Source organism: Helianthus annuus, chromosome 2 (assembly GCF_002127325.2).
Source record: "Helianthus annuus cultivar XRQ/B chromosome 2, HanXRQr2.0-SUNRISE, whole genome shotgun sequence".
NCBI lineage: Eukaryota > Viridiplantae > Streptophyta > Magnoliopsida > Asterales > Asteraceae > Helianthus > Helianthus annuus.
In genome coordinates this window covers 153621956-153643189 of record NC_035434.2, presented here as the reverse complement: position 1 = coordinate 153643189, position 21234 = coordinate 153621956, and the positions used below count along the sequence as shown (strand labels likewise).

The window sequence follows — 21234 nt, the reverse complement described above, 5'->3', positions numbered from 1 at the left end:
GTAAAATTTCATGTTTTTTCATAAACTCGCTCCAAACAGTTGCCTGCATCCTAGTCCCCTAATCAAAAATAGAAATTAAAATTGGTTAGCATAAATAACAATATAAAAATTAAACTAAAATTTAAAAAACACATGACATTAAAACAAACCTGCTCATCCATAACGACCATTTCAATACCAAGTGTTTCTCCTTCTCTCTTTGGATTCATGCGAATCCAAAGTCTTAACACCTTCACCTTTATGGTAAACAACTTGGATCTCCAATCAAGATTGTTTAAAAAAGTAACACTGTTTTCATCCATTTCGATGAAATATGATCTGAAAATAGATGATTGATATTAGAAAATGGTTAGTAAGTGAATTAAAATGAATCTACTAAGTAAATATATATACAGCTTTCGGGAAATTATTTTAGTAAAGTCTAAAAATCAGTTTATTACTAGAAAAAATTATTACCGAAATTATGCTGAAGTATTTTAAGAAATGGATTCAAATCTAAAAAAACATACAAATCTAAAAAATGAACGAAATATATGATTTTATTACCTAAAAAAAGGAACCAATACTCATTTACATAAAAATTTGAAATTTCTTTAAATATAATTAATTGATTACTTAAATATGGCATGATTTTAATAGTTTTAAAATTCACTATTACAACCGAAAATAAGTAAGGTCAACAACGGTTTTGAAAACACTTCCATAATAAATTTGATTTTTTTTTTAAATTTATATCAAACGGACTCTTTATCTATTACAAAACTGAAACTTTAATTTAAGAAACCCGTTTAATAAACATATTTAAAGAAAATTCAATTACTTCAAAAAAAAAAAACAAATATTCTTTTAGACATTTAATAGATAGGTATAGTTAATGCTAATTACACGATCAGTATTCACAAAGGATTTATTAAAATACTGTCACTTACTGGAATAAAATGCTTATAATATAAATACTCACCAAGGATTTTTGTCGTTCTTCCATACACGGGCAACGAATCCTTAAACCATATCGCCATTCAACGTATGAAAAGTAAATGACAACAGAAAATTGAGTTTAACATAGAATCAATAAAAAAACGTCATATAAAACATATAAAAGATTGATGGAGTTCAAATAAGAGGCTTGAATTAGAATGTACACTATAATATTCAAATCACAGATTTAACAATCTGATTTGAAAAATCATAATGTACATATAATCATCAATATACATTCATCAGGTATGAAGTGATGGGATGATCTTACATATTCACAATTACTCAAGCAATTTTCTAACTATGGATCTTACTATTATATTTATCAGCAAGGTGCTGAGAAATTAAACATCAAATAGATGAATTCAGAAAATGGCAAACAACAAATAACAGTAGATGAAAACCGTAATTAGAACCCTAATACACAGAAAGCTGCAAACGTACAATAACATAATCACTTACTTAACAGTAGATCACAATTTTTTCAAGAATATAATCACTAAAATAATACATAAAACTGCATCGAATAAAACTTCAAACATAAAAATCAGTTACTAATTAACAGAATATAAACTCTTGGTAATCTGAGGAACAGAATTGAAAAATCAACATATTCAGTTGAAAAACCCCAATAGACAAAACATATTTACACCAACTGTTAAATAAATAAGATGATGAAGAAGATATCAGAATAATTACCGTTCAAATAAACCCTTACAGACCAGCAAATCCGTATAAGAAATCGATCTTCAAATCATATAAACAAACAACATCATATCGGCTTTTAAAACCCTAAGAAAAAAGGAATAAACTAATCGATCTTCAATTCATGTACAATAAATTCATACATCATCACATAACATTAAATACATAACAAATCAAATTAAAACAAACCATTCAAACAGATTTGATCAATAAGATGATGAAGAACATATCAGAATCATTACCGTCGATGATGATGACGGTTGAATATTTGAAGATTGATTAAACCTCGTTGCACAGGATCGATTGAGAACGCAGGAATAGGAATCACCTATTAGGGTTTCTTTGAACGATTTGGGATAATGAGAGAGAGAGATGAGAGTGCGTATGTGAGAAGCCAGTTGAATCCCCATAATTAAAACAAACCATTCAAACAGATTTGATCAATAAGATGATGAAGAAGATATCGAAATCATTACCGTCGATGATGATGACTGTTGAATAATTCAAGATTCATTAAAACTCGTTGCACAGGATCGATTGAGAACGCAGGAATAGGAATCGCCTATTAGGGTTTCTTTGAACGATTTGGGATAATGAGAGAGAGAGATGAGAGTGCGTATGTGAGAAGCCAGTTGAATCCCCATCAGAGACCAATGCCACTTGTCACGTTATTTGAGTTTTGCCATGTCATTGCTTATGTGGATGCTTAGGTGGCTTGCACCATTGGGTGACATGTGTCCCCCAATGAATTGCTTTATTAGAGATATAGATTAAGAAATATTCCCAATCAGGATCAAGGTTATACGCGTATAAACAAATAAAAAGAATAAACAACCATAGAGGGTTTTAGTAATCAACCTTTGACGACTACTCCAGAATTGTAACACGCGGGTTACAATGAATCCTCGCTAGTAGGAAGTTCACAACCAAGTACAAGATACCCGAAGGTAGTAGCCGCCAAGAACGAGGCAACGGTGGTGCTTGGTCGATGAGCAGGTGGCGGCGGCGGGCCTTTGCTTGGGGTCGGCCGAAAGTTGGGGATAAGGCAAGGGTTTTGTATTTTGAACATATATTTAATATTTTCACTTTATATCTGATTTTGGTTTGGTCAGGATGAGAGGTGTGTAGAAGAACCTTTTGCAAGAGATTTCTTAAAAAGTAGGGGGGGGGGGGGGGGGGGCATTTGCCCATCTTAACACAAGCGAACAAGCCAGGAATAAGAAGCAAGCTGAAAAGAATGCAGCCATGTAGGTCATCTTTAAATTTTTGTAAGTCATTTTGTTTTGTATTAAAGCTTATTAATTCTTTAAAAATCTCCCAAACAAATAACTGGCTTTTGTTCTGCCTAGTAACTCAGCAAACACAAAGTTCATCATTATAAAAAAGGATACTTGAGAAGCAAGAACATACTACTGTTGACGCGTTTTACAACAATTTAGGTTAAAGAGAAATATGTCCACCATGTGATTGTCTCGCGGTTTAGATTGAGGAGCAAGAACATGGATTTGTGCGGAGATGCATCAATCATGGGTGCTAACCAACAAGATGGAAAAAAATCAGGCTCCCTTTTGATTCAACGTATGTATTTTTCTACACCTATGCAATTAACCCTTGTAGTACATATTTGTTTAATTTTTCCATTAAAACTTGATTAGTGACAAGGTGTTCAAGGGATCAGGATCTTAACTTTGAAGTTATTTAGGTTTATCTTGCTTTTGTATGTCACTTTGTTTCGTATTTATTTTATTTATACACGAATGATCGATTTGTTTGTGTTATTTTATTTATATACTAATATTTAATGATATTATGTTTATATTAATAATTAGTGATTAATGTAAATAACTTTTTCGAGCCCGGTAAGCAATCCCGGGTAATAACCTAGTAAAAAATAAATAAACTATAGAGGGTTTTAGTAATCAATCTTTGACGACTACACCAGAATTGTAACGTGCGGGTTACAACGAATCCTCGCGAGTAGGAAGTTCACAACCGAGCACAAGATACCCGAAGGTAGTAGCGGCCAAGAATGTGGCGACGGTGGTGCTTGGTCGACGAACAGGTGGCAGCGGCGGCCCTTTGCTTGGGGTCGGCCGAAAGTTGGGGAGGAGGCAAGGGTTTTGTTTTTTGATAAAAAGTGTGATTTGGGTTTGCACCTTAAATCTCCTTTTATAAAACGTAATCTTACTTTAAGCCCCTTATGATTATACAACTATAACCCCTTAATAATAATTTAATTAATAGTAAGTCCTTCGGTTTTAAACTATTATTATTTCACAAATAATAATCCACCTACCCGTAAACATATACGACTCGTGTACGAACGTGTAACTCTTTGAATCGTACCGAATTGGTTACGTTAACTTTAATTACAGTCGAACATATACAAATCTCCAACAAACAAAATATAAAGTCTACAATAAACAATTATGAAAGCTGAAGTAGAAAATAAATCGGTAAATGAAATTTTGGAAGGAAAAAGAATTGAAATCCAGTCTGCCCACGAAGGTTTGCTTCGCCTGTATGATGAGTAATCGGATGATTTAAATGGATTTAACCAAACGTGTTATCTAGCAAAGTGGCCCCATTTCAATCATTGTTTCAAAATAAACCAATGAATTGCAACTTGCAAACTTGTGTTGCCTTTCCAATTAAGCAAATTAATATTTTCTATGAAAATCGAAATGGTACACAACAACAATTACACCCGTTAAATCTCATACAAAGCAAAGTTATTCTCTATGAAAGGTAGGATGCAGTCAAACCTTACCTCTATAAAATTTCCCTTTTTATCATAGTTGGAAACCTTTTGTCACACAATATCCCAATGGCAGCTCTCCACCTACACCAATCAACCTAGAGGTGTACAAATCGGTTTTTTTTTGAAAACCAGTTACGGTTATTAACCGGACCGGTTTTTTTCGTTCAAAACAAAAACCGGTTTTTTAATAACCGGTTTCGGTTACTAACCGGTTTTTCAAGTCCAAAACACTAACCGGTGTAACCGGTTGGGACCGGTTATTAACCGGTTTTTTTCAAAAAAACCGATTTTTTACCGGTTTTAACCGGTTTTTTTCAAACCGGTTTCTGGGATCAATAATAGTAACCGGTCACCAACCGGCGGTTCGGTTATAAAACCGGACCGGTTATAAAAAAACCGGTTAAAAAAAACCGGTTTCGGTTCTAAAACCGGTTTTTTTGTACACCTCTAAATCAACCTATATGCGGTGGACTACGTCACTATCTATCTCCCTATCCTTTTCAAAAGATATCTGGTAATGAGGACAACAAACAGCAGCCACAACATGTTGGTGTCTTTTCCAATGTTTGAATCTCTTCTTCTATTCATGTTTTCTTCAAGCTTTCTTGATCTTCAATGTAACAATGGCAGTTAAATGTATGTATAGATGTGTGTTATTATTGTTACTGGCGCAGCTATGAAGGGGCCGGAGGGGACGTCCGACCCTCTGAACTTTTCGTTCAGTAGTGTTATGTATGTACGTTTCGTATATAATTTTTTTAGGTATATACGTTTTCGACCCCTCGGTTTTATAAAAAAAATAATTTTTTTAGGTATATATACTTTTAGGTCCGATGACTTCCGACCCTCTGTTGAAAATTTTCAAGCTTCGCCACTGATTATTGTGTAGATATTATTTAACTTGACGTTCCATACAAGAAGGTTACTTGCAAAATAATGGAATCCACACTTGATTCCTTACATTAACTTGTAGTAATATTAACTTGATGCATTCGATCAACAACATTTAGTGTTTAACTTTTGCATGATTCTTTTCATTATTTGTAATTGTGTGATATTGTTAATATTTACTAGACTTAATTACACAGATGGACCCTGTGGTTTATAACTAGTTTCATCTTTGGGTACTAATTTTTTTTAACAGGTTTAGGTTTGATGTTTTCAATTTTCTAACACCTTTGGGTACTAACACCAAAACTAGTTAATTTTATCAATATAATAACTAAAATACTCTTCCATTTTTTTTAATTTTATCAATGTAACACCTTTGGGTACTAACATATAATTTTATTTAAGTTTAAATCAACTTTACAAAGAATTTTGAATTAAAATTATTTTTTGTCACACCCTGACCGCGTAAAACAATGAAACCGCGGCGGAAACGTCGGGGAGTGGAACGACAGAATTATTGTTTCACAACACATGGATTGAAGTTTTGTTTTATTGAATTAAGTTTATTACATTGTCTTGAAATCAAAAGCAACACATGAACAAATTGTCCTTCATTGTTATTAAGTCATTAAGGCCTCGTCCATTCCTATGTGAGCATGCATCATAATCATCATCAAACATCATCAAACAACGGTACCTGAAACATATGTGAAAGTACGTCAGCATAAAAATGCCCGCGAGTACATAGGTTTTGTGAGTGTGTCAGATTCATGGCCTTGAGTTCATATTGCAATACCTCGTCCAACTACATGAGTTGTCGAGTGTATACCTTGAAAACAGAAGAGTTTGATATTGTAGTATGTTTCTATCAACTTTTACAAGTTGATATATGTATAAACCAAAACCATTGTAGCCATGAATCTTAACTGAAAACATTTGTCTTTGTAAACCAAGTTGTAAATCGTTCTCGTAATAAAACTCCTATGGTTTATATCGTTAAGAAAACCTTGTAGTGTAACTTTGTTTTGAAAACATTCTTCAAGTGATCTAGATAACGCAACGACATGTAATGTGTTAAAGCACTTATATATAGGAAGTACCAGTGGCGTATCCACCATGCTTTTATCACATTACACTGCCCTGTTACCTAATCACTTACCATAACCCAGTCGATCAATAGTTCAAATAGTTCCAATCGTTCAAATAGTTCACATAGATCAGATAGTTCCAGTGGTTCAAATAGTTCAAAGAGTTCACATAGATTAGATAGTTCCAGTGGTTCAAATAGTTCAAATAGTTCACATAGATCAGATAGTTCCAGTGGTTCAAACAGTTTAAATTGTTCACATGATTCAGATAGTTCTAGTGGTTCAAATAGTTCACATAGTTCAATAGTTCAGATAGTTCCAATGGTTCCAATAGTTCACATAGTTCAATAGTTCCAGTGGTTCGTGTTTAAATTATGAAAACTAACTGTTGGTCGTTTTATTGAATACATTCAAACCTGTGTGACTCGTCCTACTCGTTCAACTTGTATTAACAAACCACCAAAGGGTAAGTTAACAATCATCAGGTTCCGTCGTTACCCATATTACCACCATAACCATGGTGAAAGTCCGATAACGGGATTTGTCAGATCCTATGGTATCATAATATCCTATGGTACCATAACGTATTACTAGTCGGCTTAAAAATAGTTAATGAATGTCATTCAGTTGTCTTTCGACCAACACCCCAACAAGTTTGTTTAAATCGCTGTGTTCAATATAAACCATAACATTCGTTTTAGGAAGCTCGAAATCGTTTAGCACATATGAATCACCCCAAAACAATTGAAAACAGTAAAAGAGGGGAACTATGTACTCACATTGAATTGCAAAGTATCCTTGATCTAATGAACTTAACAAAGCTCGGGCAAACCAAGGAAATCAAGTAGTACCTAGTAATCGATCGCTAGGTTAATAAATCGACACCTAAATCGGAAGATTGGGTAGAATGAGGTCTCGTAAACCAAATGAGTATTGGAACTCATGTGATATGGTTTGACAAAGCCTTCATTCTAAATCGGAACCTATCCTAAGTGCTTACGACCCGTTACGACCCATTAAGGTAGCTTACGCTACTTTAACGCGTCGTCGCGCGAATGCGCGTTCGAGACGCCTAACTAGTCCTATGACAAGTATTATATGCCCTAACATGTTTAAATATGTTGCATAATCAGTTTAAGTGACAAAAATCAAGTTGTATATGCTTAAAATCAAATTATGCATGAAAAGGGTATTTTGGTCATTTACATAAGGCATATAATCTACCTATCATACAACTAATTAAACTAAGTGACCATAAGGTATAACATCGGAAGGTTATTCCCAATACCAATGTTTTAAAAACCGGTTTTTAAGTCATACCGGGTTGGGCTCTAAAATGGTTCAACCGGTTGAACCGGGTTGTATCGGGCGGTTAAACCGGGTTACTAGTTAACCCTATAAATTCCACAAAATACCAATTCATCTAAAAAACAATCTTATCTCAACTAGGATTTATGTAACTGATTATAGTTTTATCTAAAAGCAACTATTTTTATTGTAAACTATTAAGCATTTTAAGAATATTTTTATTAGTTATACACAATATTGCATTATATGAGGTGAGTAATAGTTTCAACAACGATGAAATATTGGAATAGAAGCCACTAGGTTAATTACCGGAAATATGGAAAATCAATATTACCTTAATATCGTATTTTATTAAAATTAAGAAATCAAATCTTAAGATAATGTAAACCGGTTCAATGGTTTGAACCGGTAGAACCGGATTTACCGCCGATACATAAGACATACCGTATTCGGGTTTTGCCGGCCTTTATCGTACCGGACTCATGTCCGATATCCGGTTTAACCGGTATAACCGGCCGGTTCAAACCGGTATTTAAAACATTGGCCTAATACAACTATGGTCACAAAATATACTTGGTCGGATCCTAACGATCGACCAAAAAGGTCGGGTTCGAAAGTCTAAGCGGTTTTCAAGACCGCTTAACTTAAGACCCTAAACAAGCACTAGACTAAAAGTGACGAGTTAAACATGTTAAAACATGTTTAACTAAGTTAGAAAACAGGTTTGTATCAAAACAAAGTGTTTTGATACCCGAAAATAGTTTTGTTGCAAAATACGCATAAATAAGCATTTTAACCAAAACTTTGACTCGTCACTTCGACTAATCGATGTAGGAATCAGTAGGTATAGTCACAAGGGACTATAACCATCGTGATTACGCTCACGTTGCAATGTTCGAACGAACTTTGTGTTGACCATAAACTGGTCAAAGCAGAAAGTCAAATACTGTTTGACTTTCATGCTTAAAAAGCATAAACAAGCATGAAAGAAGCTTACAAAGGGTCCAAGCTAGGAAGAATTGAACTAAACTACTCAGGTATGAAGCTTTCAACAATGTGAGAGCTCTAACTTAGAGTAAATCAGATCAAATGTGCAAATGAAAGTGGCAAACATGGTGGGTATTTATAGAAAGACATGATCCATCAAGATCTTTACAAGTGTTTTTGCAAGAATCAAAGCTTAATCTAAGCCATACACTTGTGCCCATAGATTAGAATACCATGGGAACTCAAAAACAAGCTCAAAGTATCCCAAAACCATGTTTAAATCCACTGAAATCAGCTGCTGTGGATAGATTCAATGTTTCTGAACTGGCAGTCTGTCGCGCCTCGCGAATCCAGACACTCAAGTCTTCGCGGCCCGCCTAGTAACTTTCACAGTTTGTCAAGTTTAGTCTCTACATGTCCAAAAACTTTGATTTTGATGCATTTAAGGCCCATTAACCCCATTTCAAGGCTCTACAATGAAGTTAAAGCATAGGGAACATGAAATATGCTTGAAAACATCTCGGATGTTGGTTCGTTTGGTCGTACGGTCTCGTTATTCGGTTAATTACGACGAAAACTCAAACGGACGCGAAAACGATCCAAATTACACGACGAGTGGTATTTTCGCATTCCAATCACTAAAATAAAATATTTTAATGATTAAAAAAATTTTTGGATGTCCGGATATGTTTAGAACGTAAGATATGCGCGAAAATGCAAACTTATGAACTTTTTGACGCTTTTAGTCCCTGTTGATCAAATAAGTTTATTTTCGCATACCGAACCCCTCAAAGCCTATTTCTAAGCTATGTAAAGGATATTTAGGGTATGTTTAGCTTATGATTAAGTTCCGGAATGTTCGTTACTATACGAATCAGTATACTTTCGCAGTTTGACATAAATAGTCCCTATGATCGAATAAACTTGTTTTCGACACACCAAACCATCCAAAACTTATTTCTAAGTTATGTAAGGGTTATTTAAGGTATGTTAAGCCTATGTCACTGTTCCGGAGTGTTTGTCGCGTTAAACTGATTACGTTCACGCACCAGTTCGCGTATAACTTTCCAGAAAGCGATTTAAAGCTCGAAATTAAACAAGAATTAATATGTGCAAATGGTACACGTATTTATACAAATCCCAAGTACGAAACACAAGATTTCATTGGTTTTGTATTTGTATGATGGTCGTAGAGGCACAGATGTCATATAACAATTTTAAAATGTTTTCATATTATCATAACATACAACCCATACTCAACATTTAAAATAAGTTGGTCGAATATACAGAATTACATCTAAAAAATTATGAAATTAGTAAACTCCTTATTTATATCAAATCTAAAAATGTGTGTTTATAAGTATGGGTTGTGTATTATAATCATACAAAACTAACGTTTTCTTCCTTGTTAGATTTGAGAAACCAAGCTAGTTAATTTTCCATCAAATAATTTCAGTTATGGTGACTGTTATATACATTTAATCTACATATGAATATATGATTACGTACGTAATATATATTTTATATATGATTCTTCGTTTTTTTATAAACATGTTCATGTAACACACATAGTAATAATCTAACTGCTGTTTCAAAACATATATTTTAGGAAAAGAAAACCTGATGGTATCCCTTGAAAACATGATTGGACTACTCAACAGCACACCAACAAATAATTGTTGGATATGCCAGATGCTCCACTGATGCAAAAATCAATAAATGCAAGGAAAAAAAAGCAAAAAAAGCAGAAACGCGTTTTCATAGTAAAGTAAAAGTTGTCTAGACGGTGCGTGTATCAGACTCCAACTAAAAAATGTTATCAAAAGTGTATATATAATGGTCCGGTGGGTGTGCTTGACGTGTATCAGACTCCAACTAAAAAATGTTATCAAAAGTGTATATATAATGGTCGGGTGGGTGTGCTTGAAAATATTCTACCCCTCTATGTTACCAAGACTATTCCTCCCTCACCTCCAGCTTCATTTCTCGCAGCATATCTGATAACTAATTATAGTGTCATGGCTGGTGATAAAGTTTACAGTTATGATGTCTTTCTAAGCTTTAGAGGCGAAGATACTCGAAATTCTTTTACCGATCATCTATACCATGGATTGAAGCGAGCAGGAATTTGTACATTCAGAGATAATGAAGAAATCAACAGAGGTGAAGAGTTACAACCAGAAATCCAGAAAGCAATCAAAGCATCTAGGACTTCGATAGTTGTCTTGTCACAAACTTATGCAACTTCCACCTGGTGCCTCGACGAGCTTCTGCTCATTCTTGAGCAAAAGAAGCAACTGGATTGCAGCCATTTTGTTCTACCTGTTTTTTATCACGTTGATCCAGCAGATGTTAGGAAACAAAAAGGAAGTTTCGCCATACAAGTTAAACCTTCTTTTAGGTGGACATATGACAAGGTATGCCTGTGGAAGGCGGCTCTTAGGGAGGTTGCCGATTTGTCCGGTTTCACTCTTTCAGGGTACGTATGTTATCTTCTTCTAAGGAAGGAATTTATGTTGATTCAACAATTTGACCCAAATTTTGGTCAGTTTTTCTTATTTTGTGTTTGATATACAAGTTTGGAAATGATGTAACCTGCTGCTGCATAGTAGGCGCAAAAATTCTCTGACTCTTGATAGAGCTAAGCTGAGTTATTGAACAATTAAAGTATTTAATCACTAACTTTCTAATAATACCTAAATAATATTTTTATACAAGGTATTAAAAAAAGAATCTCTATATGTCCATAGCTTTAATAAAAGGCCGAGGCGCACCCATCGAGGCGAAGTATGTTGGCACATGCTCATCGGACCTGTAGTACAAGTAATACAGGCTTGGGCTTAGGCCTCCAAAAAATAGTGCCTCCAGTTAAAAAGAAAATTACTATGCTAACTATTATGTTAGAGCAAACTTATTGATTTAGATTTGTTTGATTCCATATACAAGCAAACAACTATGTTATATTTGTGTTAGATTTTTGTTTAGTTTCAAACATGGATAAATGAGTATTGTTTATGATAATTAAAGAAAAAAGGGTGTCAAAATTTCATTTCGCCTTGGACCTCCAAAAAGGTTGAAACAGCCGGCTTCCAATAATGAACATACAAAACCAACACAAACGATTCGGAGACTAACACGTCTCATACTCTTTGTATTATTAAACTCAGCTTGACAAATAAAACTGAATACATAATTCTCTATTTATACAAAACATGAACTAATATCTCCACATATACCAAATCTAAAAGAAAATATTATGTTGGTGGTGGAGTGGTGGCGGTAGAGGGGTAAGAACCCTAATTTCGTTTAAGGTGCAGAACCCCAAAATATTGAATTAGCAAACAAATATCTTCATATATAGCAAATCTAAAAAAACAAAAATATTATGTAGAAAAATGGATTTATGTTTTAAATGTGATTTGTTTTATTGTTTAAATTTTTTTTAGACAAATAAAGGAGTAAAATTATAAATCTACCCTCATGTGCAATGCACATGCCATACTTAACTTGAAAATTTAATCTTGTTAGTGCTAAATGACGTAGGATGTAATGAATTTTTCAAATAAAGGATTGTGCCTGTAATTATTGAAGTTAAAGGTCATCCACTGCAATTCGATACAAACATAAAGGACGACGAAAAGTGTAATTTACCCTTTAATAAACTAACTAGATAAACCAACTAATATTTATCTCCAACTAACTTGAATTATCTTTAACCCATGTTAACTTTATGGATAATCCACCAAATCATAATTATCTCTTCAAAGTACCCAAAAAACCGAGTATGAGGTGGCGTCCGGGGGGGGGGGGTATTTTGTACGTGCACCTCATAGGGGTTGGGGAGTTAAGAGAAGCTGTGCCTCATGGGGTCTTGATGTTTAGACTTTTTTAGTCAATCTCAAACATTACATGTCTTTTTCATGTGTGTTTTTTTTTATGAAAGTGATGTAGAAATTAGTTGGTATTTTATTTTTATATTTATCTTTGGGATATTGGCCTCTAAAATCCCTTCTAGACGTCATTGGCCATTGGCAGTCTCACCTTTCAAATATTTTTCCTCCACCGGTCCTCAGTTAAAAAAACTTAACGCAGTTAAGTTTTTTTCCGAATTACAAACTGACGTTTTAGGACTTTTGTTCAGAACGGGGATACGAGTCGAATAATATAAAACTTACCTTGAAATTTTGCTCCAAACGACAAAAACGATGCTTGAATTAGGGTGTTTAAACTTTCAATTAACAAAAATCAAGTCGTTTGGAGCACCGTTTTGGGGTAAGTTTTATATCAATAGACTCGTATATTTGTTCTGATTAAAAGCCTTAAAACGTCAGTTTGTGACCAGTGGAGGAAAAATAGTTGAAGGTGGGGCTGGCAGGGAAATAAAAAAATGTGGGACTAACAATGGCCAATGACATCTAGTAGGGATTATTAGAGGCCAATATCCCTTTATTTTTTAATTCTGCCTCGAGGCTTACGCCTCGTGAGGCTAAAGGGAAAACGCCTCGAGGCACCATCCCATACTTTTAAACCTTGTATATGTAGCTTCCTTATTTTTTGTGTTTTGTTGCAGTCCTGAAACAAGCATTTTGAAGGAAATTATTGATGTAATTTACAATAAGTTAGATCGCAAAGAAGTTCATCTTCCACTCAATATAACAGGGATGGCAACTCGTTATAAGGAGATCAAATCCTGGTTAGATGAGCGAAATCTAGAATTTTTAGCAATTTATGGTATGGGTGGAAGTGGTAAGACAACATTAGCCAAACATATATTCAATTTAAATCGGAGAACTTTTGAATATGTGAGTTTTATTGAAGACATTGGTACTAGATGTAAAGGACCCAATGATTTGCTTCAACTACAGGAACAACTTCTTAAAGATATTTTAGGAGGAAAAAAGAGAAAAATATCAGGTGTTTCTCGAGGTACGTGCATGATTGGAGATGCTTTGCAAATGAATAGGACGCTCATTGTTCTTGATGACATTCTTGAACCTACTCAGTTAGTGGCTTTACTTGGAACTGGGAAAATCAATGCACAAAGCAAGATTATAATTACAACTCGGGAAAATACAGATAACTGGTTTCACTTGTCATGTTGGAGGTCAAGGTGTCAAAAGAGGATGATAATATGTGGCTTTTACAAAAGGCTGCACGACTCTGTGAAGGAAATCCACTAGCTCTTGAAGTGTTGGGTTCATCTTTGTTAAAGAACGATACCATCCCGTATTGGGAAAGTCTGTTGAGTTTATTTGGAAGAGATATCGATTCTCGAATTAAAGGTGTACTCATAAGAAGCTACATGTCATTGCCAAGTGATACCGTGAGAGAATTGTTTTTGCATATTGCTTGTTTCTTTATTGGCATAGACATGGATTATGTGGTAAAGATATTGGAGCCTGATTACTCAGCAACATCCGGGATCAAAACCTTAATTAACAGATGTCTTCTTTCTGTTTCACGAAACAAAAAACTCATGATGCATAGATTGATTCAAGAGATGGGGAAAAACATAGTCTGTCAAGAATCAACAAAACTCCCTTCAAGGCGCAGTAGGGTGTGGCTTAGCAGTGACTCTTATAAGATATTGAGCAAAGGAATGGTAAGATGCTTTGTATCGATCTGCATGTTTACGCTTTTACTCTCTCCTATTTCATCTAACTTTCTGTAGTTCGTATCTTTTACTTTTAGGGTTCAGAAACAATAGAGGGTTTAGCACTTGACATGAAAACTCTGCAGAAGGAGAATTTTGTATTCATGGTAATGTAAATTTCTGGCTTTTTACTTTTTAAGCTTTCTGGTTTTTTTATTTGATGAAAAATGTGAAGAAATTTGTTCGTCTGAATTATTATTTTGTCTCGCAAGTTCTTTTAGTCTAAGTTATGGATTTGTTATAACCATAGTTGTCAATAGCGGCAAGCCGGCGATAGCGCTTGCTATAGTGTGCTATGTAGCGTTGCACCAATTTGGCGCTCTAGGGTTAATTTATTTATTTTTTAACAGCAAATTTCATTTTTACTACTTATGGGACTTGAACCCATGACCTCCTCAACTTAGGTGCTCCTAGAAGCTTTGCTTCTCCCATTGGGCCACTGACACCCAATGGTGGCGCTATATTTTTTATAGGGACAAATAGCGACCTTTTCTGTAATTATTTTTATGTTTTTTTTTTTTTTTGATAAATTTAAATAGCGGTGCCCGTTAAGGTTCTTTTTTTTTCACGATTGAAAAAAAAGAGCGTATTTAGATGAGAAATATACATGTAAAGATAGCGTATTTTAATAAAATATGCATGTAAAATATTTCTTAAATTTTCTACTATTTTGTCGCTAAACATGAAATAGCGACGCGCTATTTCGTCGCTATCGTTACCTAACATATAGGCAGCTTGTCGCTATCGTCTGTTATCCATGATTGACGATTATGGTTATAACATGTTAAATGATAAATAAGTGGATCATGGCATGTCCGTGTGAATAGACCTTACTAACTCCCTTCTTGCTAAATTTGCAGTCAACAGAACTTAAAACAGATGCGCTACAACATATGGATAACCTAAAGTTGCTCCAGCTAAATTATGTGAAGCTTAATGGATCCTATGAGAAGTTTTCTGAAGATTTAAAATGGCTCTGTTGGCTTGGATTCCCTTTAAGTGCCATACCCTCCAATTTATACATGAGAAACTTGGTGGCTATAGATATGAGCTATAGCAACTTGGAAGTATTTGAACCCCCTATGGTATTGAATGAAATACATTTGTTGTTTCTTGGTTTTTAATGATCTTTTTGAAACTTTACGGCGCTAAAAAAATTATATAACTTTTGCAACAGGTTATTCACTCATTAAAGATTCTAAATCTTAAAGACTCGCACAAACTACTTGAAATCCTCAACATCATCAGGATCCCTAATCTTGAAACGTTAATTCTTTGGAACTGTTATAGTTTGGTTAATGTTTGTAAGACCATTGAAGGCCTTAAAAGTCTTGCATTATTGAACATGACAGGGTGTAAAAACCTATTCAGGTGCGTAAATCTGTCAGCAGCTTCTACTTCTGGTGCAGTTGTTACCGAACAACCTATTTTTTCCTGTCCGTCTTCAGTAAATCGGTTATTCCTCAATGACTGCCATCTGGAATGTACCAATTCTTTTCCTTTGAATTTCAGTGTTCAACCAGTTTTGCTGTATTTGAATTTAGGCAATAGTCTATTCGAGTCCTTGCCTTGCTATAATCATCTTGAAAATCTTCGGGTTCTTGACCTGAGTTTTTGCTCTAGACTCAGATGTCTTGTATGTCTCCCTAATACACTTGCAGAATTGTATGTGTATGAATGTGAGTTACTAGAAAGAATAACTTTCCAATCACCTCGATTTACTTTGCAAGAGTTCGGTTATGAAGGTTGTATTACTTTGTATGAAGTTGAAGGCTTTATCAAACTAGTACCCATAGCTAAACTTGATGAACCTGACTTGGGACACATGAACTGGCTAAAAGTATATCAAAACCACGAGATGTGCCTTGCTGGTGATGATGAGCTCACAATAGGCAGAAGTTGTCATATCCAGGTCCGTTGCTTCTCTCTGAAATACATTATTAACATACCATCTGCAAACTAACTAACCATATATAAGAATAGAATGCCATTTTGGACGAAAGTCAAATTTTACTCCATATAAAATGATTGAGCCTTTTGTTTGTGTGTGACAGATGTTGTACGAATTCAATATTATGAGCACCTCTCTGCCAGATATAAAGGAGGATCCGAACATGACACCTAAGTATATATCAAAATCATCTTCTTTGCTCTTTGATGTGCCCAGGTGTCCCAAAAATAAGAGGCTCAAAGGAATTAATGTAACTTTCAAGTACGCAAGATCAGGCGAAGATTGTGTATGGTTCTGTAAAATCAATACGGGCAATGGTGTTGATGTGATATACAACCCTAGAGTCTTTGGCAAACCTGAATCTGGTAAAGAATGTATATGGTTAAGCTATTGGCCAATTGGAAACAAACTGAACGTTGGAGACACTGTTCATGTCTCTATTGTTGTGTTTAACGGATTGGAGGTACATGAATGTGGTGTGAGCATGGTGTACTCTGATGTGGAAACAGTGGAAGATAACATGGGATGGGAAGAAATTATAGGAGGAGATTTGTCTGGATTTCAACTAAGCACAGGATCGTACTATCTTTGTCGGCATGATTTCTATTCGTTAATGGAGGTTGGTAGATTGACTCCTGATTGGTTTAGGATATTAGTTGGTGATACCATTGACTACACTGGTATGTAATAATTCTTTGTGTTGTGTTTGTATTATATGTAAGCTGAGTTTTACTACAAAACTTTTCTTTTTTATGTTACAGAGATAAGAGGATGGAGAAAGACGGGTCGACCAAAACAGGTGAATCCGTCATTTACAGATTTGAGAACTATTAGATGTATCATCCATGGTCCTCAACTGGTAAGTTTGTCTTTTACAAACTCATTAATTTGGTTTCAATTAGTAACAGTTTGGGCTTTGGTTTTTATGAAACAGGAGGACATTTACAATATCGCAGAGATGTCCAAATCATCTATTGGTGATAAATCCTTGGTGTTGAATTCACGCTTGCTTGAGGAGGAAATGAAAACTGGCACTAGATCTGATGAAACAATGGAGGTAAGTGAATAGTTGATAAATGAAAGAGCTTAACACTTAGATGTGTAGGAATTTAAGTCTCTCCCATCTACTCAGGAAATTTACAACAAGCAGGAAATTAAGTCTGGTCCTGAGACCATTGGCGATTTCATATCTACTTTTGATAAGATAACGATCAAGAAATCTGATCCTTACTCACATGTAAGTGTGGCTCTTTTTTCAAATCTGACTTTTGTATTTTGGCTGCTTAGCAACAGATTCAGTTAATCTTTTCGCTTATGTAAACTCCACAACCACCTCCCCTTTCCCTCTTGCATATACACCCAAATTGAAACACATATAAACCAGAATACAAACTTTAGTAGTAGTAAAAAAAATAGGATTAGGAAAATTAAATTTGGTAAAGTGAAATAAACCCAAATCTTTTCACTTGTTTTTGCTCATGTGACATGTGAGGTACATTTTTTCTTTTATAGGAAAATTAATTTGTTTTCCCCTTAATTTGACTGTTCTCAGTTTTTGTTATTTGTTCAGAAACAGACAGAGAGGAGTCTGCGCGTGCCTAAAGCATTTGATTCTGATGAGATTAAGGATTCTGATTCACCCCCACACAGGGAGTGGTTGAGATCAGTGGCTGAAAATGAAGCTAGTGGTGGCCAGGAACTAAAGGACTCAAGTTCTCTAATCCATGCCATTGGTCGTGACAACTCGATCAGTTGTCTGCTCAAATGCTCAAGATTCGATTACGGTTCAATAGCATCCCTAAACCGAGAATTTCGTTACCTAATTAGCAGTGGTAAACTCTATAGATTAAGAAGAGAAAGCGGTATTATCGAGCATTGGGTTTATTTTTCTTGCCATTTGGTCCAATGGGAAGCTTTTGATCCTTTTAAACAGCGTTGGATGAATCTGCCCACAATGTCATCAAACCCATCTTTCCAATTTTCTGATAAAGAGTCTTTGGCTGTCGGGACCGAGTTACTTGTGCTAGGGAAAGAAGTAGTTGATCATGTAATATATAAGTATAGTTTATTAACTAACTCGTGGTCATTTGGGCAGTTAATGAAGAAGCCCAGATGTTTATTCGGGTCTGCGAGTCTTGGTGAGATTGCAATTGTAGCTGGTGGGAAAGACCCGAATGGATATACTCTAACCTCTGCTGAACTTTACAACAGTGAATCGGGTGTTTGGGAAACACTTCCAAACATGCTTAAACCAAGGAAAATGTGTTCTGGGGTGTTTATGGATAATAAGTTCTACGTAATTGGAGGAATTGATGAGACCGGGGAACCGTTGACTTGTGGTGAAGAATATGATATGGGTACCCGGGTATGGAGGAAAATCCTGAATATGTCACCAGTGAGAGCTGGTGGTGCCGCGTCAGCAACTAAGGCACCACCATTAGTGGCTGTTGTAGATAACGAATTGTATGCTACAGATTATGGGGATATGGAAGTTAGAAAGTATGACAAAGTAAGGAAAGAATGGGAAACAGTTGGAAGTTTGCCTGAACGGGCTGATTCGATAAACGGTTGGGCTATCGCGTTTAGAGGTTGTGGTGATCGGATTATTGTTCTTGGTGGGCCTAGAACTAGTGGAGCTGGGTTTATAGAAGTGAATTCATGGGTCCCGAGAGACGGGCCGCCTCAATGGACCATGCTCGGGCGTAAACAGTCGAGTAACTTTGTGTACAATTGTGCTGTTATGGGCTGCTGAATGTGTTCTTCATGCGTAAACAGTCGATTGACTCCTGATTGGTTACTCACATGTAAGTATGGCTCTTTTTTCTTAGCAACAAATTTAGTTAATTTTTTCACTTATGTAAACTTCACAACCACCTCCCCTTTCCCTCCTGCTTATTGATAAAATACACCCAAATTGAAACACAGAATACAAACTTAAGTAGTAGTAGTAGAAAAATAATATTAGGAAAACTGATTTGTTAAAGTGAAATAATATTGGGAACCAGTTGTCAATTAAATCCTAAAATTAACAATTAATAGGAGCTACTTGCGCTTGGGGAAAGAATTCGAAATGTATGCAAGAATCTATTTATTGTTCTTCGGACCAAATGCAAGATGAAGGAACCTGTGCCATCTGCCTGGTGAGATTCGCATTATATACAAGTTTACTTGTATATTTTGATTAATTTTGACGCGATACAGGTTTACTTGCAGGAAGAGTATGCAAACATGGACGATGTAGGCATGCTACGAGTTTGCAGGTGTTATAATATACATTATGAGATGTTGATATTTGGAAAGCATCAATTGATGGTGAGATGGAGCTTATATTGAAAGGTCATATGTCGAGCTAGTCGGATCGACCACGGGGTTACAAGCATTTGGGTTGCAAGTAATTGAAACAATTGAAAAGCTAATTTAAACTTTCACCTAATCAATGACAAAGTAGTTGTTATGATGAAGTTTGTAAAACTTGACCATGGTGGGCCAACTAAGTCCTTTTCACTAAGTCAATTTATAGAGTTGATGAGTGTAATCACTTGGTAAGATATCATATTTTTATGAAAGTTAATCATGGGATTATTAACTTAGGTGCTCATGAGCATAGATGATAGGCATGTTTGGCATTTTCACTAAGCCAACCAACATGTTTAACGAGTACGTGAAACAAAAGTTAACCATTCTTGTTACCCGATCAAAAAATCATCAAATTCCGATGATCAAAAACAAAATCTGATAACATTTCACTTAAACTGTGTCATGAGGCGATACATGAAAGGTACATTGTACGTGTCAATTGTCTGTTAAAATCTATGACTATAACGGTAGCATACTTTTTATGTAAAGATAGAAGTATTTCAGTGTATACACGTTAACAAATTTGTCTTGATAAGAAATCGAACCAAAACGTTCACATACAAGAACTCGCAAATTATTGGTGTCCCAATTGGTGTTTTTTTATTTTTATTTTTATAAAACTAGAGTACCTTGTATTATCTTAGAGTTGATTTCATGTAACTTAAACCAACTAAATGGTTCAACATACTACTTCCAAAAACATAGTGAAGATGATTCTAACTTTCATTAATATTAATATTTATCATCTACTATATTTTCTCACTCATGAAATATTAGATGGGATCCAACTAGGTAGTTATCAATTCCATGAAATATTGATTTAGACTCTTTACATGATTAATCATGAATTGATTTGGTTCAATGTATTCTCACAAAGAAAAAGAAAGAACAAAGTGAAATAAGGGTGAAACTAATAGGATCTTTAAAAAAAAAAATTATTCGCACTTGAGGACATGTTCTATGTGCAATTTCCATCGTTAAACTTCCACTAAAGAATTTAAAACATACCCCCAACTATCCACTTCTTCACAAACACGGGTTAATAAATAGATACACGAAATGGCCTGTTAAGACACGAAAAATTACTAACGTATCATACGACCTGTTTAAGACACGAACACGGCCTGTTAAGACACGAACACGACATGTTTAAGACACGAACACAACCGAATTGGGGAAGCTCTGAACCGAATTGGGAATGACGGTGTTTGTGAGAGAGATTTAAAAATTGGGGTTTGGATTGTTGAAAAAGAACCACGTGTGTTTGTGTATAATTCATCCCAGGTCCCACAACTAATGACCCCATGTCCACACCCACATATAATATTTTTAATTTTTAATTATTAACATGTACTTAACGGGTCTTAATAGGTTAACGGGTTTTAACCTGTTTAGACATGAAACCTGTTAAGGTCTTATCATGTCGACCTGTTTTAGATACGAAACCTATTAAGGTCAAACACGAAACATGATAGGTTCGTGTCGTGTTATCGTGTTCGTGTCAGAATTGCCAGCCCTGCAAAAACCACATAAACAACAACAATCATACCTAGTA

General features: G+C 35.0%; 2 protein-coding genes across 4 annotated transcripts; both read left to right on the top strand.

Moving 5' to 3' along the window:
- The first annotated feature begins 10736 nt into the window (after window positions 1-10736).
- Window positions 10737-13798, top strand: LOC110898504 (disease resistance protein RUN1-like). The gene is made up of 3 exons (XM_022145302.1): window positions 10737-11197; window positions 13289-13644; window positions 13722-13798. Exons 1-3 carry the CDS (start codon window positions 10737-10739, stop codon window positions 13796-13798), a joined length of 894 nt encoding a protein of 297 aa, XP_022000994.1.
- LOC110924639 lies at window positions 11060-19893 on the top strand. 3 transcript variants are annotated; one of them, XM_035984820.1, is made up of 12 exons: window positions 11060-11197; window positions 13289-14320; window positions 14410-14478; window positions 15232-15456; window positions 15549-16283; window positions 16426-17002; window positions 17084-17181; window positions 17257-17379; window positions 17455-17559; window positions 17899-19126; window positions 19362-19462; window positions 19536-19893. In XM_035984820.1, exons 2-10 carry the CDS (start codon window positions 13814-13816, stop codon window positions 19072-19074), a joined length of 3615 nt encoding a protein of 1204 aa, XP_035840713.1. In that variant the 5' UTR covers window positions 11060-11197; window positions 13289-13813; the 3' UTR covers window positions 19075-19126; window positions 19362-19462; window positions 19536-19893. The 3 variants fall into 3 exon arrangements, with proteins under 3 accessions (XP_035840713.1, XP_022024322.1, XP_022024331.1); XM_022168630.2 differs by having other exon boundaries at window positions 17893-19126; XM_022168639.2 differs by lacking the exon at window positions 19362-19462 and having other exon boundaries at window positions 17893-19126.
- The last annotated feature ends 1341 nt before the right edge of the window (window positions 19894-21234 follow it).